Source organism: Hemiscyllium ocellatum, chromosome 8 (genome assembly GCF_020745735.1).
Source record: "Hemiscyllium ocellatum isolate sHemOce1 chromosome 8, sHemOce1.pat.X.cur, whole genome shotgun sequence".
In the NCBI taxonomy this organism is placed as follows: domain Eukaryota; kingdom Metazoa; phylum Chordata; class Chondrichthyes; order Orectolobiformes; family Hemiscylliidae; genus Hemiscyllium; species Hemiscyllium ocellatum.
In genome coordinates, this window is record NC_083408.1 from 73,449,817 (window position 1) to 73,468,529 (window position 18,713).

The window sequence follows — 18,713 nt, forward strand, 5'->3', positions numbered from 1 at the left end:
AAGAAAAAGGTGTAGCAGGTTTCCCCATAAATCAACAAAATTACCTCAATATAACTCACAGGTCAAATTTCTAGCGATTCTCCAGAACATTCAATGGAAATTTTGTAAGAATAAAAATCTGCACAAACTATGCAAACAACCACAATATCTCAGAGAATTCTGTCAATTCTCTGCTAAAGTTACAGCGGAGAACTGGGAGAATATCTACATTCAAAGCAACAGTATGGTAACGTTTAGATTTTTAAAAAGTATGAATCATCTTAAAAACAAAAACCTAGGGCTCTTATAGCGCAGTGGTAGTTCTCTAAGCCAGGAGACCGGATTTAGGTCACACCTGCTTCAGAGGTATGTAAATGGCATCTCTGATTAAGATACCTGAAAACAAACATCCTTTTTGTATGCAAAGATGTTGTTTTGAATGCAAAGATGTATTTCAAATTCTTATGAGAATCAATATGAGAAAAGATATAAAATACCTTTTAAAGTCTTTATGTGAATCTGATGATCACTCTTGGTGCTGTATTCATCCCTTTGAGCGTGTCTTTTCAGCATGAGGCTTGGATCATTCTGAACCAACCAGTCAACTACTTTATTCTCTGCTGACAGTACATCCCCTTGCACAGGTACTTTCTCTACCTGTTGTAACTTTCTTTGCCTCGATGGAAATTTGGTCACATGATCCTTTATTTTCATTTTGCCTGGGGTACAGTCATCAAATTCAATTGTGAAAGAAGCATGACTTTGAACTCGTGGGGACTGGATTGTGTCCGTATCCTTTGTTGGAATTTCATGAACCTCACAGTCCGGAGACTTGGATGGCTGTTGAAATTCTTTTGTTGGAATTTCAAAGTAGCTGGGCTCTCTTCGAAACGAATAAACAGATTTTTCTCCAAAGTCTTTATAATCTGAAATGTTCCCATTGATTTCCTGGTCATTTTTTGGCACATCCTTGGAGTTATCTACAGAACAGAATAAATAAATATCAATTAATTTCTCACATAGCAAAGATTTCCATTGATCATAAAATCTCTACAGTGTGGAAGCAGGCCATTCAGCCTATCGAATCACATTGACCCTCCAAAGAGCATCCCACCCAGACTCACCCACCTACCCTATCCTTGTAACTCTGTATTTCCCATGGTTAGCCCAACTAGCCTACACATCCCCAGACACTATGGGCAATTTAGCCTGACCAATCCACCTAACTTGCTCATCTTTGGACTGGAGGAGGAAACCCAAGCAGACAAGAGAATGCACAATGTGCAAACTCCACACAGACGGTCGCCTGTGTTGATGGGATCAAACCCACGCCCCTGAAACTGAGAGGCCCCTAGGCAGCATTGATTTTTAAATGCTGCCTATCTCTCACCCTGTGTATGGGACCTACTTTCTGGACTTTACTCCTCTAATCCCTCTGATACTACTTACTAATACTACTGTTGTTGGTGTACAAACTTCTAAAAGATGACCCCATTGTTTGTCTCTCCATAGATGCTGTCAGATCTGTTACGTTTAACCAGCATTTTCTGTTTTTACATGTCATTCAAGTACTATGCCTTCTGCATTAATTATGTCAAAGTGCTTTGCAGGGGCATCAAAGAGAGCTTGTTGAACCAAAACAGTTATTAGCTGAGGCACTAAAAACTTGGTCACAGGAAGAGGAAGTGGTAAGTAGAGAGGTTTGGGGAATTGAGGTTTACATAGGGTTGAGGATAAGAGGTCAACCTAAAGAGCACCAGAACAATCAAGTCCTAAGCTTACAAAAAACATGGGATCTGACTCAAAAACTCCAAGAGCAACAGAGAGTTGGACATTAAGCATGTCCAATGGCTATGAAATGAACTGAGATGCAATGTCAATTAGTGTAGTGATCTGCATAGGTTATATTTAACATTTGTTTCATTTATTGGAATCAGGGCTCATTTAAAAGGAAAATTATTGATGATTACATTGTCAGCTCAACTGTGTTTATCACACTGTGATGTGTATGATATGTTCAGCATTCACCTTTGTACCCAACAGGGCGTGTTTGTCATTGGATTGTTTTTAACTGGCTGATCACATGCAATTATTCCCAGAGGAAGTGACACCAGGAAGTTAAAGCAGTTTAACTTTCACTTCTAATTTATATTTTCAGTGGGGGGAGAAAAATAAACAAAGTAGAAATTAAAATATCAATATAAATTAACATGTAAGTTTTTTTTAAAGTATCTGAAATTATCATAATGTCGAAATTTGATGTTCCACATATATAAAATTAGCTTTTCAGGGTTAGTGAGTTGTTCACAAGTGATCTGAACTTAGTATACCTTTGAAGGACCAGTCACATCTCATTAAAATGACCCGTTTTCACAATTTTTAAAGCAAAACTAACAATAGAAGGGTTGAAACTCTCATCAATTCATAGATCTCTCTCTAATTGCCATCCAGGGTGTCTCAAAACACACCCCCTGGAGAATTGTGGAATCATCAACAGTAACTTTTCTAGTGCCAAAATTATTCTATATGTGTGCACAGTCCCAAAGTTGTCAGTTTCAGTGGAAAAGTAACAGCAAACGTGGTCATTACTAGCGCATACTGCAGGTCGTTCCTTTTACTTATAACTGAACTACAAGTAAAATTACAGAATACAAGCACAAAAGCAGGTAAGTCAATCCAGTTGGTCCACACAAGCCCTTATGTTTGACATGAGTCTCCTGCTAACTCAGATTCACCTAACCCTATCAAATATCCTTCTGCTTTCTTTCTTGTGTCTGTCTAGCTTAAATACAGCTGTACCATTTGCTTCTTTTTGTTGAAAATGTGTTGCTGGAAAAGCACAGCAGGTCAGGCAGCATCCAAGGAGCAGGAAAATCGACGTTTTGGGCATGAACCCTTCTTCAGGAATGAGGAAGGTGTGCCAAGCAGGCTACGATAAAAGGTAGGGAGGAGGGACTTGGGGGAGGGATTTGGAAATGCGATAGGTGGAAGGAGGTTAAGGTGAGGGTGATAGGCTGGAGTGGGGGTGGGGACGGAGAGGTCAGGAAGGCGGTGCTGAGTTCGAGGGTTGGGACTGAGACAAGGTGGGGTAAGGGGAAATGAGGAAACTGGAGAAATCTGAGTTCATCCCTTGTGGTTGGAGGGTTCCGAGGCGGAAGATGAGGCGCTTTTCCTCCAGCCATCGTGTTGCTATGGTCTGGCGATGGAGGAGTCCAAGGACCTGCATGTCCTTGGTGGAGTGGGAGGGGGAGTTGAAGTATTGAGCCACAGGGTGGTTGGGTTGGTTGTTGGCTTACTCCACAATCTAACCATTCCTCAATTAAATTTATCTTCAATTTCCCATTGAATTTATTGGGGACTGCCTTAGATAAATGAGCCTTAGTTTTGGTCCAATCCCATAAACAAAGAGAAAATAGCCCTGCCTGTTTGGCTTTCCCTGAGAAGTATATCCCCTCAGATCTGGTATCATGTTTTCTGATTAATGTTTGTAGTATTTCTATACCCCTTTTATAAAATGAAGATTAGATGTGTGCATAGCACAGGAGTGTAATTTCAGAAGAATCCTGTAGTTAGCACTGCTGTCTCATAGCAGGGACCCGGGTTCAATTCCACCCTCGGACGACTGTCTATGTGGAGTTTGCACATTCCCAGTGTCTGCATAGATTCCTCTTGGTGCTCTGGTTTCCTCCCATGATCCAGAATCGGTAATGCTAAATTAAGTCCAGGGACGTGCAAGCTGGGTGGATCAGCCATAGAAAATGCAGGGTTACAGGGATAGAGTAAAGAGTGGGTCTTGGTTGATCGGTCTTTGGCAGGTTGGTTTGGACTCGATGACCAAATAGCCTGCTTCCACACGGTAGTGAGTCCATGATTTGATTGTGACACAAAGAGACAATCTCTCTATAGAGCAATGCAATCAGTACCACTCTCTCATCTTATCCCTGTGGCCCTCTGTTTATTTCAGTCAAATGCCTATCCAATTTTATTTGAAAATCACTCATCCACATGCAAAGTCCCCAAGTTGCATATCATTATCACATTCAAGTTCTTCCTCCCATCCACTGCCTAAAACTTGTAAAGACAGCATCAACTTTACATATGATCAGATCATCAGCAATAGTAGTGCTGAACATTCATTCAGGTGTACCAAGAGAATTTATCTTTGAAGAGACATATACAAATATTACAACAATTAGTTGTCTCAGTGTTTGGTGCAAATTTTCCAATCGACGCAAAACAAATTTTAACTCATGTCTACATTAGTATTATTAGCAATCCTCGACTGTGCTATTTTCAAAATACTTAGAAGACACTTAAAGTTTCTGAAATTCCCCACTCTTGTAGGATTATTCTATTTAAAATGCTTGTCCAATTCAGGGAATTCCACATGTACATCCAATTGGTTATAGGTCTATTGAAGACGTAACTAGGATATCAAATGTCAAGTATCAAAATGATATTTTAGCAACTTAAAATATTTTTGATATTATTAGTATGAAAGTGATTTTAAATATAATTTAAAATAGAAAATAACTTTCTTTTCATATTACGGCTAAAAAAAAAAGCAACAGTTTTCTAAGAAAAGTATATTCGGCTTACTGCCTCTTTTGCTTGAAAGAAAACCCACAAATAACTTCGAGCTCTAAACCCACTCAAATAACAGGAAACCACAACCACTCCAAACAAAACATTTTTAACATACATTTTACAAATACTCAGAAATAAACACCCTATAAAAGTTTTTATACAAATTAGTGAAATTATAATGGTTATTTTGCAAGGTGAAATTTAGTACTACAGAGATTAGGTCGAGAGTGTGGTGCTGGAAAAGCACAGCAGGTCAGGCAGCATTCTAGGAGCAGGAAAATCAACGTTTTGGGCAAAAACCCTTCATCAGGAATTATTTTGCAAGCCTCATCAACCAATCAAAAATTAATTTTCAGTACATTTGTTTGAAAACAGTGTTCCCATTAAAAAAAATATAGATTGTACACCTAAAGTTTTTATTATAAAGAATAATAAAGTGTATCCATTAAACTCCCTCAAAATGATATAATTAACTACATGCACTTTAGATTTCTATATGGAAGACAAAGTGTTTGCTCAACATTAAAATGACAGTCATAATTCATTGTTTAGCAAGAACTGACTGACAACAATAAGTAGGCATTTCAATGGGCTTAATGACCACTCGATCCACAAAGACAATCAACAAACTGTCTGTAAGGTTTTATGGCAGAGTGATAGCTTCCCCAGCCTTTGGACAGGAGGTCCGATTCATGCCTCTCATCAGGATATACTGGCTATAGAGGGGTGTTACAACACATCCAAGCAGTCTGATTTTTTTTAAAAAACTGTCTATTAGGCAATGTCTACCTTGAATGGCATGTCTATACACACCATAAAGTCAAATTATTTTTGATGGATTAGAGTAAAAGTCCACTAAGCTGCATTAAAATGTTTATCATTGGAAGAATTAAATCTAGACTTTCTCATTTTTGAGCACCTAGGCCATAGGAAAATCCAAAAGGTGACAACATTGAAGGGATGGAGAGAGGTGCAGGGAAAGGAGAAGGAGATGCCTTGTGTAGAGATCATGATAAGCTGTTACATATGATTGGTCAAAGAAATTCAATGTGGTGCATTTAAATTTATACAATTCTGCATAGTAAATCTGTGAAGATCATCTTCAGCTTTGGAAACCAGATCAAATCTAAACTTCCATACAGTTTGCAAAACTAGGAACTTTGTTCATTGGTGGCAGTCACCTCTGAAGCAGAATTTATGGGTTAACATTTTATTCTGAAATTGAACAAATAATCTAGGATAATGTTCCAGCCTCAGTTTTGATCCAAGGATGTTAAAGGAGGGGAGCACATTGCACATGCCCTAACTATAATCTTTCAGAATTGCCTCCATTCATGAGTTGTCCCTCCGAACATTGTCACTCTACTTTTCAAAAAAGGGCAAAAGAGAAAAACAAGGAAGTTACAAACCAGTTAGCCTAATGTCTGTGGTGGTGAAATCGTTGGTGTCTACATCAAGAATGGGGTAAGTGAGTGCCTTAAAAACCTTCAGTTGATCAGGGAGAATCAGATGGATTCATGCAGATCAATCATGCCTGACAAACCTAAGGGAACTTTGGAGAAGTGACTAAGCTGGTTGACAGGGGAATGTTTATGGATATTGCATAAATGGGTTTCCAGATAGCATTTGAGAAAGTCCCACATAAAAGACCGTTAACTAATGGAAAAACCCACAGAATTGCAAGCAAATTACTGACAATGGCCTGGAAATTGATTGGGTGGTAGGTGACAGAAAATAGGGATAATGGGCACATACTCAAATTGGCAGGATGCAGTGGTGGTGCCGCACAAGGATCGGTGTTCAGGCCTCAACTATTAACAACTTGAAAATTGGCATAGAAAGTCAAACAGCCAAATTTGCTGATGACTCAAAGTTATGCAGAATTGTAGACAGTACAGACAATAGCATAAAATTGCAAAGGAACATTGATACATCAACTGAATGGGCAGAACTGTAACATATGGAGTTCAATGTGAGCAAGAGTGAGGGTATCTATTTTGAACTGAAATAGGATAGATGTGGATACTTTCTACATGGTATGAAGTTAAATACATTAGATAGAATAGTACAGGCCCTCTGGCCCTTGATGTTGCACTGACCTGTGGAACCAATCTGAAGCTCATCTAACTTACACTTTTCCATTTTCCTCCATATGTCCAAAACTGTAGAGAGGTCAGGGCATAGATAGTTAAAATGCCATGAATAGGTGCAAAAAATAATGAATGTGGCTAATGGGATGCTGGCCTCTTATTAACAGACTGGAGTACAAGGATGCAGAAGTAATACTGCAGCTGTACAAAACCCTGATTCGACCCCTCTTGGAGTACTGCGCAGATCTGACCACCACACTGCAGGAAGGATATACATTTTGGAGATATAGATTTACAAGAATGATAACTGGATTTCAAGAGTCAGGTTATGAGGAGAGAATACACAAATTATGTCTGTTTTCTCAAAAATCTATAACGTTAAAGGATGATCTGAAGAGAATCATCAAGATATTAATAGGAAAAGACAAGGTAGATAAAGATAAACTATTCCCACTGGTTGGAGATTCTACAACTAGGGTGACTGATCTAAACTTTAGGGCCAGACCATTCAAGAGACTTATTAGGAAGCACTTCTACACACAAAGAATAATGGAGGTTTGGAATTCTCTTCAATAAATGGCAGCTGATGCCAGATTAATCCCTAATTTTAAATCTGATGCATATAACCTTTCATTAAGTAAAGGGATTAAGGGATATGGGCTAAAGGCAGATATTTGGAGTGAAGCCACAGTTCAATCACGATCTTATTGAATGGTGGAACAGACGTGAGGGGCTGAATGACCTACTTCTGTTCTTATATCCAACTCTTCTACTAATTTCAATGCTACCAGAGTTGCTGTACTTTGGACAAGCATTTTTCATGTGATGAATGCAAATGATTTAATGGCACAAATGAAAGCTGAGTAGTATGTTGTCTAAGTATCTGGTCACCAAAACTTTTGACCATCAAAAATACATCTGGCCATTCATTTCCATTCAGTTATTTTTGGTATGTACAAACTAAATGCTATGCTTGTCACAGTGACAGTTACACCACTCTATTGATTAAGTCCATGAATGCTGCCATATTAATTATCCACAGCTATCAGGTCGAGTTCCTTTGGAGGAGGAGATACGAAAAAAACTAAACAAAATCTAACTAAATTTCTAAATCTTGTATTCAGTATACATTGTACAATTGATCTCAAGTAGAAATGTTTACCAGATTTGAACATTGCATATGTTTATATAGGTACAGAGGGTGATGGCCAAACTCTGTTTAATGTACACAAGTTTACCCATTAACTGAAAAGGATGTTATTCAAGGGCAATCTTTAGAATGGAAAGTCAAGGAGATGGTGCTATAGCATTCAAAATTTTGCATGCAGTATCCTAGGCTTTATTAATACAGGCATAGAGTTCAAGAGCAAGGAGGTTATGCTGTGCTGGTACAAGACAAGTGCTGTGTCAGCTCAAGTAATGCATCCAGTTCTGGGCATCGCTCCAAACTTTAGAACGTTTGCCAAGGCATGTGAGAGTGTGCTGAAAGGATTTAGGTGAACCCTTCCAAGAATGAGGAACTTTAATTATGAAGGTAGCTTGGAAACGTTCAGACTGTTTTTCTGGAGGAGAGAAGGCCTAGAGGTAATTTGATACAGGTAGTCAAAGTCATGAGGTGGCTGGCCTGGACAAAGTGGATTTGGGGAAATCTGTGACCATTCAGGACCTTAAAAATCTCACAACATCAGGTTACAGTCCAACAGGTTTATAACCTGATGGACTATAACATGGTGTGCGATTTTTAACTTTGTCCATCCCAGTCCAACACCGGCACCTCTCAGTCGTGGCGTCCATTCATGAAAGAACTAAGAACAAGGCACAGGTTTAAAGAGCTCAAAGAAACAAGGGCAAAATGAAGAAAACATTTTTCATGCAGGAAGTGGTTAATGTCTGGAATGCTTGGCCTGACAATATGATGGAAGCTGTTTCAACCAAAGCATGCAAAAGAAAACTAGACTGTTACCTGAAAAGGAAGAATATACAAGATTAAGGGGGAGAAAAGTAACAGTCTGGAATTAAGTGAACCGCTCATTTGGAGACCAAGGCAGATAACAATGGGCCAAATGGCCTCATTCTGTACTGTAACCATAGAGTCATAGAAACGTACAGCACCGAAATATAACTCGTCCATGCCGACAAGATATCCTAACCTAACCTAGTCCCATTTGCTAGCACATGGTCCATATCCATCTAAACTCTTCCTATTCATATACCCATCCAGATGCCTTTTAAATGCTGTAATTTTACCAACCTCCACCACTTCTTCTGGCAGCTCATTCCATTCATGCACAACCCTCTGCTTGAAAAAACATTATGTGACTGAAGAAAAAATATGCTTCTGTATGTTTCCAAATTCACCTACTAAATGTATAGCATTAATGTATGGGCATGGGGAGAGGAGAGAAGGTGAGGGGAAATGACATCTTTAGGAGCTAAGATAATACATGAAAAAGGGGGTATCTATTTATTCCTGTATACTGTCCAAAATACAGGGGGTAACAAACAATACTGTGATGAAAGATGCATAATCTATAGTATACTTTTGGATTTGAATTTCAAACTTAGAGACAGATGGATTTAGCTTGTTTTCTGAAGGTGTTTTTTTTTAAATCTCAAATTCATTTGACCTGTGACTAAAATACATGAGTTTCAAGAGATCACTGTTGAGTGCCCGGGACAACTAGTGTACTATTAATGGACAATAATACGCGATACCATTGGATTTATGTTAGGCAGCTTTTGTAAAACATTTCTTCATGGTATGTGAACTTTACAGTCTGGCCAGCACTTATTGCCACTTTAACCGTGTGGTTTGCTAGTGCCATTTCAGACGGCAGTTAAGAATCAACCATATTGCTGTGGATTTAGTGTCACATGTAGGCCAGACCAGACCAGACAGGGCCAGTGTATCTCCTTCCCTGAAGGACATCTGTGAACCAAGTGGTTTTTACAGCAATAACAGCAGTTATCAATGTGGTCAATGTTGGGCAAGCCTTACATTCTAGGGTGTCATTGATTTAAACTTCACCATCTGCCTTGGTGAGATTTGAACCCATATCCATGGAACGTTTGGCCTGGGCTCTAGATTTCTAGTCCAATGACAATACCAGCACACTACCAGCTGCACCAGAATAAACACATTGCAGCAATTAGCATGGTTTTGACTTCAGAACAAAAAGTTTCAGCTTTCAGTTTAGAAGAACCAAGATTGAATTCAGAAGGTAGAAAAATTTATCTCAGCAGGAGAAACAAATCATTCCAGGGAACAAGTCACCTCAGCAGTAATAGTTTCTAAACTTTGGAGCTTCCACAGCAGGAGCATGTTAATAGCAATCTTCAAGTTTTTAGAACTGAAAAGGTTTAGGTCCACACAAATGGACTCAAAGGAATCTTAAGACATGGTCTCAACATGTTGCATAAAGTACAAAAGCAATGAGGTGATGTTGAATGCGTACAAAATACTTGTTAGAATGCAGATGGGATATTGTTTTCACTTGAACATGCCATATCATAGGAAAGATGCCAATGCAATGTCGGGAGTGCAAGAAGAATTTACAGAATAAGTCCAGAAATTAGAAATTTCTGTATTAATTGAAGAAATTGAAAATATTCTTCTTGGAGAATAGGCTGAGAAGAGATCTGATTGAGATTTTCAAAATCATGACCAGGCTGGATAGAGTACACAGGATGGAGCTGTTTCCTCTTGTAAAACAAAGAAGAATGAGAGGGCAGAGATTTACAGTGACATGCAAATGAAGTAAACACAATGAGAGAGAAAAAAATCTTGTTCACACAGCAGGTTGCTAGGGGATGAAATGTACTGCCTGGAGATATGGTAAAGCCAGGTTCAACTGAGGCATTCAAAAGGGTATTGGATGGTTATGTGGATAGTTATCATGTGCAGGGACTTTGGGGCAAAGGCAGGAACTTGGCTTTAGATAATACAGTGAGGCAGGCACATTGTGCTGAATTGCTCCTTGGCACTATAATAGCTGTGATTATAATGTTGAGACAGGAATGATATTTCTCAATCAAGTCTCTGTAATGGATATGATTGACAGAGGTAGAAATTCTGTTTTGATGTTTGTGCTAAGATCTTTTTAACTGTCTTCAATAAGTAACTTTGTTACAGAATAAATGAAGAAAACAAAGTTATTTGTTTAATTCCTGCAATTAGTAAATGTTGGTCAGCCACAAACATATTCACACTACGCTGTAAATGTTCGTTAACAGCAGAACATAACTTCGTTACAGAATAAATGAAGAAAACAATGCTTTGTTCTCCTGTTAATGAACATTCATAGCATAATATGAATATGTTTCAGTGGCTGACCAATACATTTACTAATTGCAGAAATTAAACTGAAGATCTATTAAACCAAGTTTCATTCAGAGATCTGACTTATCCTATATCATCATCAGTTGGGATCCTAATATACAAATCATAAGTCACTTGTGAGCTCAATGCTGCATGGAACCTAGTTGAAAAATGGTTAAAATTCTCCTCCTTCATAATTTTCTGATGCTGGTTCCCAGCAACAAGACTTTATCTGACTGTTGCTTTCTTTCAGGAGGAGATTATATGGTGTTGACAGCTACTCATCTCTCAACAGATCTGGAATTTCTACTTCTGGCAGCACAGATAACAACAGTGTAAAGGGCCCATCTGTTAAAAGATTATGAAACAGAGAGAGAACCTTTGTGAGCCAGTGGGGGTAAGAAAAAGAATGAGATCTTTTACAGTACCATTTGGACTGGAATAAAGGAATTGCAGGAGGAGAACTCCAAATTGCACCTCTGAATTGACTGTGCTAAGACAGGAAGAAGAAAACTTCTGTGAATTTACATGTAAGGGACGGAGTGAGCATTTCTCAGATGAAACAAGCTGTTGAGTGTCTGAAGGTCCAAATAGTACTGTCTTCTTAAAATTTATTTAAAATTAAAAAAGTGAAAAAAAAACACATTTGAAAACAGCCATAATAGGCCAATCTACTTTTTAACATCCCTCATATGGCTCTTGTAACGATAATTAAGTGATGGCTCCTCTTCTGACACAAATTGATAACAAACGCAACATTAAGATCATGAACATTTCCTCAATAATCAGATGCAATTTTGTAGAGCTGAAGGTTACAAGTTTAATTTAACTTAATCTGAAAAGCTGTCAGATACCATTGCTGGGATCTCCTGTTTTTTTGGGTTCATCACTTTCTCCTTTGTTATCCACGTCATCATCGCCCCACCATGATGGTTGGCCATATAGAGGAGTGGGTCTAAATGTGGCACTGTCTAAGGCAAAAAAAAGAACAAAAACACATAAGTAAAATGCACTAGTGTTCACTAAGCAAGAAATCATAAGAGCTTAATCAAAATTAAGACTGAATAAATCTTTAACGTTTCCATTTGTTAAAGGTTAAACAGGATCTCTAACTAGATTTAAATTTGTTCTGTGTCTACATTCTGCCTATGTATCCAAAGTATAACATTTTGAATGTTTGATTTGATGTATATGAGTAAGCAATTGCTATTTTAGCTCAAAATTCACAAATGACAGCTAAACATATGACATCTCTTTATACCTCCCTCCTACAATAGGCAAAGATTTATAAATTTAATCTCAAACAAAGCTGATAAAAGACACAAAATGCTTTGATTTGACAAGAATTAGTATCTAACCATCTGGTCAGTGCCTCTGGGCTAATTTAGTTTTTAAGGAGTGTCAGATTGACATGCTAACATAATGAAGGAAAAGGTAAATTTGTACCAAAAATAGCATTTAACAACACAAAGTTGGGTTAGTCTTGTGATGTGGATAAGATGCCTTCTTAGATGGACTACTGTGTTTGTGTTGCACATCTGTATACTGGCACAAAGTAGGACTATTATGCAAGAATGCAGACATAAAGGACCAGTTTATAAACTCCCAGGCCTGTTTGCACAATCCAAATCAGTCTATCTAACTTCTAGTTTTCTAAATGTGCTAGTTATATGCTATATTATCAAATGATCAGTTTGCTATCCCAAAGAAAAATGTAATATGCAGCATTACAATTTATGATGTAATTCAGGGACAAAGTTATAGAGGTCCTTCTTGATTTCCTGGAATCTGATGAATGTTACAAGTTCCATGGGATAATTTATATTCCAAAAGAGAGACAGTTGCAAAGAGTGAAAAGCTAAACAATACTTTCAAAACAAATACACCAAGCACAAGAGAAATAGGTTAGTATTTTTCTGAAACAGCTGATGTACATTTTCGACAATTTCTATGTCTGATAAAATTACTTAGAAATTTGGGCACATCTGCAAAGGAAATATCTGGGATTGTGCGTGTATGGAATAAACTGCCAGAGGAAGTGGTGGAGGCATTTACAGCATTCAAAAGCCATCCATATGGGTGTATGAATAGGAGTTTAGATGGATAAGGGCCAAATACTGGCAAATGGGACTATCTTAATTTAGGATATTGGTCAACATGTACGAGTTGGACTGAAGGGTGTGTTTCCATGTAGTACATCTTGATGACTCTCATAATATTGCTAGTCATTTTCCAAAACAAAAGGAACTGCAGATATTAGAAATATGAAATCAAAGCATAAAATATTGAAAAATATTGGGTGTACAGCATCTGTATAGAGAAGGGTGAAGTTAATATTTCAGGTTCTGCAAAAATCAGTGCCAACTTGGGGGAAAAAAACTGTAGGAAATTATCATTTCTGCAAATATGTTAGTGCAACCCAGCCTTTATAAAACTGTTGTACTGAAAGGGATCCTGATGAGCAAGTACTTTCTCAGATATAGAAAACTTCCTTGCCACAGAATTGTGGAATCAGTTTATTGATATTTATTTTTAGTACAAGGTACTAATATTATCTGGAGCAGAGTATTAGCATAGCCTAGTCAAAACTGCAATGTTCATGAACAGTGATGACTGAGGCAATGTCTTCATTATTTTTCTAAATTTAAAAATGCAAGTTTTTGCCCAGGATTTTAAAATCTGAAGAAGGGAATAGAAGCAAAAAATGCTGAAGATATTAGATCAAAAGTGGGAACTAAATATTCACGGAAATTTAAGGGTGGTGACATAGCATTGTTGGTAGGCGATGGAATAAATATGCTAGTAAGAAATAATCTTGGAATGAAAAATGCAGAATCCATGTGGGTGGAGGTAAGAAATCAAACATGCAAGAAGTCACTGGCAGGAGTAGTCTACAGGCACCCCCAAGAGTAGCTGTATGATGAGGCAGAAAAAGAATCAGAAGATAATGATGGCATGTAACAAAGGCAATACGTTAATCACCAGTGACTTGAATCCTTTTGTAGACTGGGATAATCAGAAAAATTCATTAGGGCATATTGGGACAGTTTCCTAGAAAAATATGTTCTGGATTTAATGAGGGATCAGACAATTTTTTTGAATCAGGTGAACGTAATGAGGCAAGTTTAACAGATGTCAGATTTTTAAAATCCCCAAAGAAACAGTGACCATAACACAGTGGAATTTAGCATTCAGTTTGAGAAGGTGGAACTTGGGTTAGAAACCAGTATGCTAAAATAAGGGTAATTATAAAGGAATGCGGGCAGAACTGGCTGGAATAAACTGGGCAACTAATTTCAGAAAAACAATGTTGAGGAATAATCACATGCATTCAAAAAACAGTTCATGGCTTACAGTAAAGATGTGTTCCTGTGAGAAGATGGATTCTAGGAAGGGGATAAACCTAATATGTCAGATTGAAGAAAAAAAATGTACAGTGTGGCAAAGATTAGAGGTAAGACTGAGGATTGGGAAAATTTTAAAAACCAACAAAAGATGACCATGCAAATACTTAAGGGGGAGAAGGCAAAGTTTAAGGTAAATGTGCAAGTAATATCAAACTGGACTGCAAGAGCTTCTTTAAATATATTAAATAGGAAGAGAGAAGCTAAAGTGAGCATACGATAGCAGAGGATTTGAACAAGTACTTTGCATTAGTCTTCACAGAAGAAATCACTAATAGCATTCTAAAATTACTAAATAATCCAGCAGTAAAATACATATAGTAACTATAACTAGAAAAAACTACTAGGGAAACTAATGAGGCTAAAGACTGACCAATCCCCTGGACCTGATGGAATGCATCATAGGATATTAAAAGAAGTAATTATAGAGCATAGAATCCCTAAAGTGTGGGAGTATTAGGCTCATTGAATCCGACCCTTGGAAGAGCATGTGACCCACACCCAATAGTTTACCCAATCCTTGTAATCCCGCATTTCCCATGGCTAAACCACCTAGTTTGCACATCCAGGATACTATGGGGCAACATAGTATGGCCAATCTGCCTAACTTGCACACCTTTCGACTAAGAGGGGAAACCAGAGTACCTGGACGAAACCCTCACAGACACAGGGAGAACCTGCAAACTCCACGCAGACAGTCGCCTCAGAGTGGAATTTAATCCAGGTCACTGGCACTATGAGGCAGTAGTGCTATTCACTGAGCCATTGTACCACCCAGATAATAGATGCACTAGTAGCAATTTTCCAAGAATCCTTAGATTCTGAAAAAGTCCCAGAGGATTATAAACCTGCCAATGTAACATTATTTGAAAAGAAAAGCAGCCAAAATAAAAAAAAACTAACTGGCTCATGGTTAACTCATTGTCTGTTACTGGGAAAATGTCCAACTCAGTTATAAAGGATATAAAGAGAGAGCATTTAGAAATACATAACATTATCAAACTTAGCCTGTGTGTGACTTCATGAAGGGGAAACCATGTCAGACAGGTTTATTAGAATTCTTTGAGGAGGTAACAAGCAGGATAAATAAAGGGGAACATATATGGATTTTCAGAAAGCATTTGATAAGGTGTCACACATTAGGCTACTTAACATAAGAGCCCATGTTGGAGGTGTGATGTTGGATAGTGCATTGGCTAAATAATAGAAGACAGAGGCAGGTTATGAGAGGGTTATAACCAACTTACATAGAGATATTAGTATGTTAATTGGGTGGACGAAAGTTCGACAGTTGGAATATAACGTGTGAAAATGTACGGTCATGAACTTTGGCAAGAAGAATAGAGGAGCTGAATATTAGTAAGCTGGAGAAAGACTGCAGAAGATGACAAAGCAGAGTGATATAGAAGTCCATGAGAAGTAAAAGGGAAGGCAAGTGGAATGTTGGCCTTTACTTTGAAAGGAAATAGAGAATAAAATAGAGAGGTTTTGATAACACCATGTTAGACCAGAACTGGAATAGTACTAGTCAGAACAGAGCTGGAATAATGGGATTTTATCCATTATCTAAACGAAGAGATACTGAAAGTAGTCCAAAGATGATTTACTAGGCTTATACCCCATATGAAGGGTCTGTCTTATGAGGTGAAGTTGAAAAGGTTGGTTGCTCTTCCTTGTGAGTGTGTGTAGGACTCAGAATAAGGAGTTGCAGATTTAATTCAAGACGTAAAATGTTTTTTTTCCTCTGAGTAGAGAATCTGTGGAATTTTTTTTAATTAAAGGCCGGTTTCTTGTCTTAAGCTATCTCAAGGTTGAAATAGACAGATTTTTAATCCGTAAAGGATCAAGCGTTATTGAGAAAAGGCAGGAAAATGGAGTTTAGAATCAACAGATCAGCCATGATCTCAATAAATGTTTAGATTCAGTGGGCTGTCTGGTCTATTTTGCTACTACATTTTATACTTGGTAAGTCAGAAGGCAAGTGGGGAGGGCAGCAGAGTTGACAGTTAAGGCCAACAGCCTTTCATTAGAATTAGGATCAAGAATTTTGTCTAGCGAAGGTCACTGCAAGTTAGAATCAGATGTAAATAGTACCAGCTCTGAGGCTTTCTCAATGTTGTGGTTCTGTTCACCGAGCTGGGAATTTGTATTGCAGATGTTTTGTCCCCTGTCTAGGTGACATCCTCAGTGCTTGGAAGCCTCTTGTGAAGCTCTTCTGTGATGTTTCCTCCGGCATTTATAGTGGTTTGTCTCTGCTGCTTCCGGTTGTCAGTTCCAGCTGTCTGCTGCAGTGGCCGATATATTGGGTCCAGATCGATGTAATGTGGTTTCTCAATGTAATGTGGTTATGCTGTTGCCTATGAATCAGCAGGTTAGGTGTCCGAGTTTTACTCTAGGGCATGAACTTTCAAGCTTGCCTGACATTTAGAGTGGCACTCCTTAGTATCATTATATCAGAGCTGCTGTCTTTCAGTTGAGATATTAAACCAGGGCACTTTACATCTCAGATGAATGTAAGAGATTCCATGATGCTATTCTGTAGATGGTCAAAGATGTCCCCATTGTTTTGGCCAGTATATTTATTTCTTAATTAACATCAAAAAAACAATTTGTGCTCTATAGCTGTTTGTGAAAGATTACTATGTGTAAATTGGTGAACTGCATTTATTTTCCAAATACACCTGTTATTTATTTTTAATACAAATTCATGGAACATCCACTCATTACCTTCAACCCTCTTGGTTACTTGATCGAGGGACGAAATTAAATTAGCCAAGAACAATTTGCAATCAACAAATCTGTGATAACTGTCCCTGACTAATCTGGTTTTCTCCAAATCAGAATTGGTTTTGCTCTTTACTGTGGTCTATGGTAGTTTTCGTAATACTTACTGACATATAACTACCAGATTTATCTGTTTTTTTGATTAGTGGGTGTGATTTGCAAACCTCCAGTTCACTGGCACCATATGAATATCCTAGACTAATTGAAAGGTTGCAGTACGAGCTTAATCAATCAATCAATCAGTGCCCTCCATTTGTATATCCTTAATTATAATAATCACATTGACATAACATTTAACAGACTCCCCTTCCAAAATCAAAATGTTACAGTAAACAATATTTCAAAGCAAATGTCATGGGAAAAGGATTCTTTCCATATTTGTTATACTATATCAGAATACAAGACAATTCTTAGAATTTGCAGGTAGTGCTTTTGTGCAAGCATTCCAATTGTAAAGCAATCTGACTATCAATTGCTTGTATCTCCCATTTGATCTTGGAGATTGCTTTGCTATTCTTTCTAGCATCTCTTTTACACTTTCAAAGTCACTCTTCAACATTTACTCAGTCACGTTTTATTGAATGTCTGTTATCCTACGGGGAAGAATTAATTATGTAATATCAATCGCCAACCTATTCTCAGAATGTCCCTTTTATAAAATTTCTCTTAAAATATTTGGCAAGTAAAATCCCATATATATTGCTTCTACAAGAGCCAATATTTTTCACAGCTGAAGTACCTTTTTTCACTACTTTAGCTTCCCAGGACAAGAATCAACATTTTCCATTTTCACTCATCAAGAATATTACAAAAACAAATTGTATTATTCCAGAAATTTGGTGCAAGTAATGTCACTAAAATGATTAATTTTGTGTTCTTCAGTTGAACCCAGTGCTGGAAATTGAGTGCATATTTATCCATAATTATTTTTTTGAATGTATCATTGGCCATTTTCAACAATAGCATATTTCGTCATTGAACTTGGTTCCATTGCATTCAGACAAGGTCAAATGCTAGTTCTAATATATAGTCAACTCAGTTGTCTACTCATCTTAACAGCTCTATTTCTTCTTTAGATGCAAGATTATCTTTGTGTAATGATCCAGTATGATTGTTCAGCGTATGAATGATGCTTTCTAGAAAAGATTGTTAATTCAAGATTACTGTAGACTTATTCTGCTTAATGCCGGAATCTACATATTTAAAGGCTCCTGAAGACAGGAATCCAGTCATTAGTTTTCATCTAGTCTTATGCATAACAAATTATTTAAATCCCGTAGAACCATTCCATGGAAATTCATCGCCATGCTTCATATTTTCCTTTTCAGTAGCACCAGAATGTTGCTGGATCTACTCCTCATTGAGTGTAGCCTACCTTTAATAAGACAGATATCATATCCTTGATCAATCAATCTATAAATGCATTTGTTTAATTTCCACAGCTTCCTGCGATAATGCCTGCCTCTAGGTGTTTTTAAAAACAATTCTCTCTGAAATTTTTCTCCATGCCAAGATGCAGCTTTTGTATGGATCAACCTTAATTTCTCCACA

The 18,713-nt window shown here is 37.6% G+C and overlaps 1 protein-coding gene across 7 annotated transcripts in view; it reads right to left on the reverse strand.

Annotated features, from left to right (window-relative positions):
- Positions 1-18,713, reverse strand: part of LOC132818313 (centrosomal protein of 170 kDa protein B-like) — a 95,342-nt gene that overhangs the window by 48,632 nt on the left and 27,997 nt on the right. For all 7 annotated transcript variants that reach the window (XM_060829196.1, XM_060829195.1, XM_060829201.1 and 4 more), the window contains exons 7-8: positions 11,829-11,945; positions 477-959 (exon numbers count right to left, since the gene is read on the reverse strand). In XM_060829196.1, the coding sequence (XP_060685179.1) occupies positions 477-959; positions 11,829-11,945 (600 nt within the window). The remainder of the gene's footprint in view (positions 1-476; positions 960-11,828; positions 11,946-18,713) is intronic.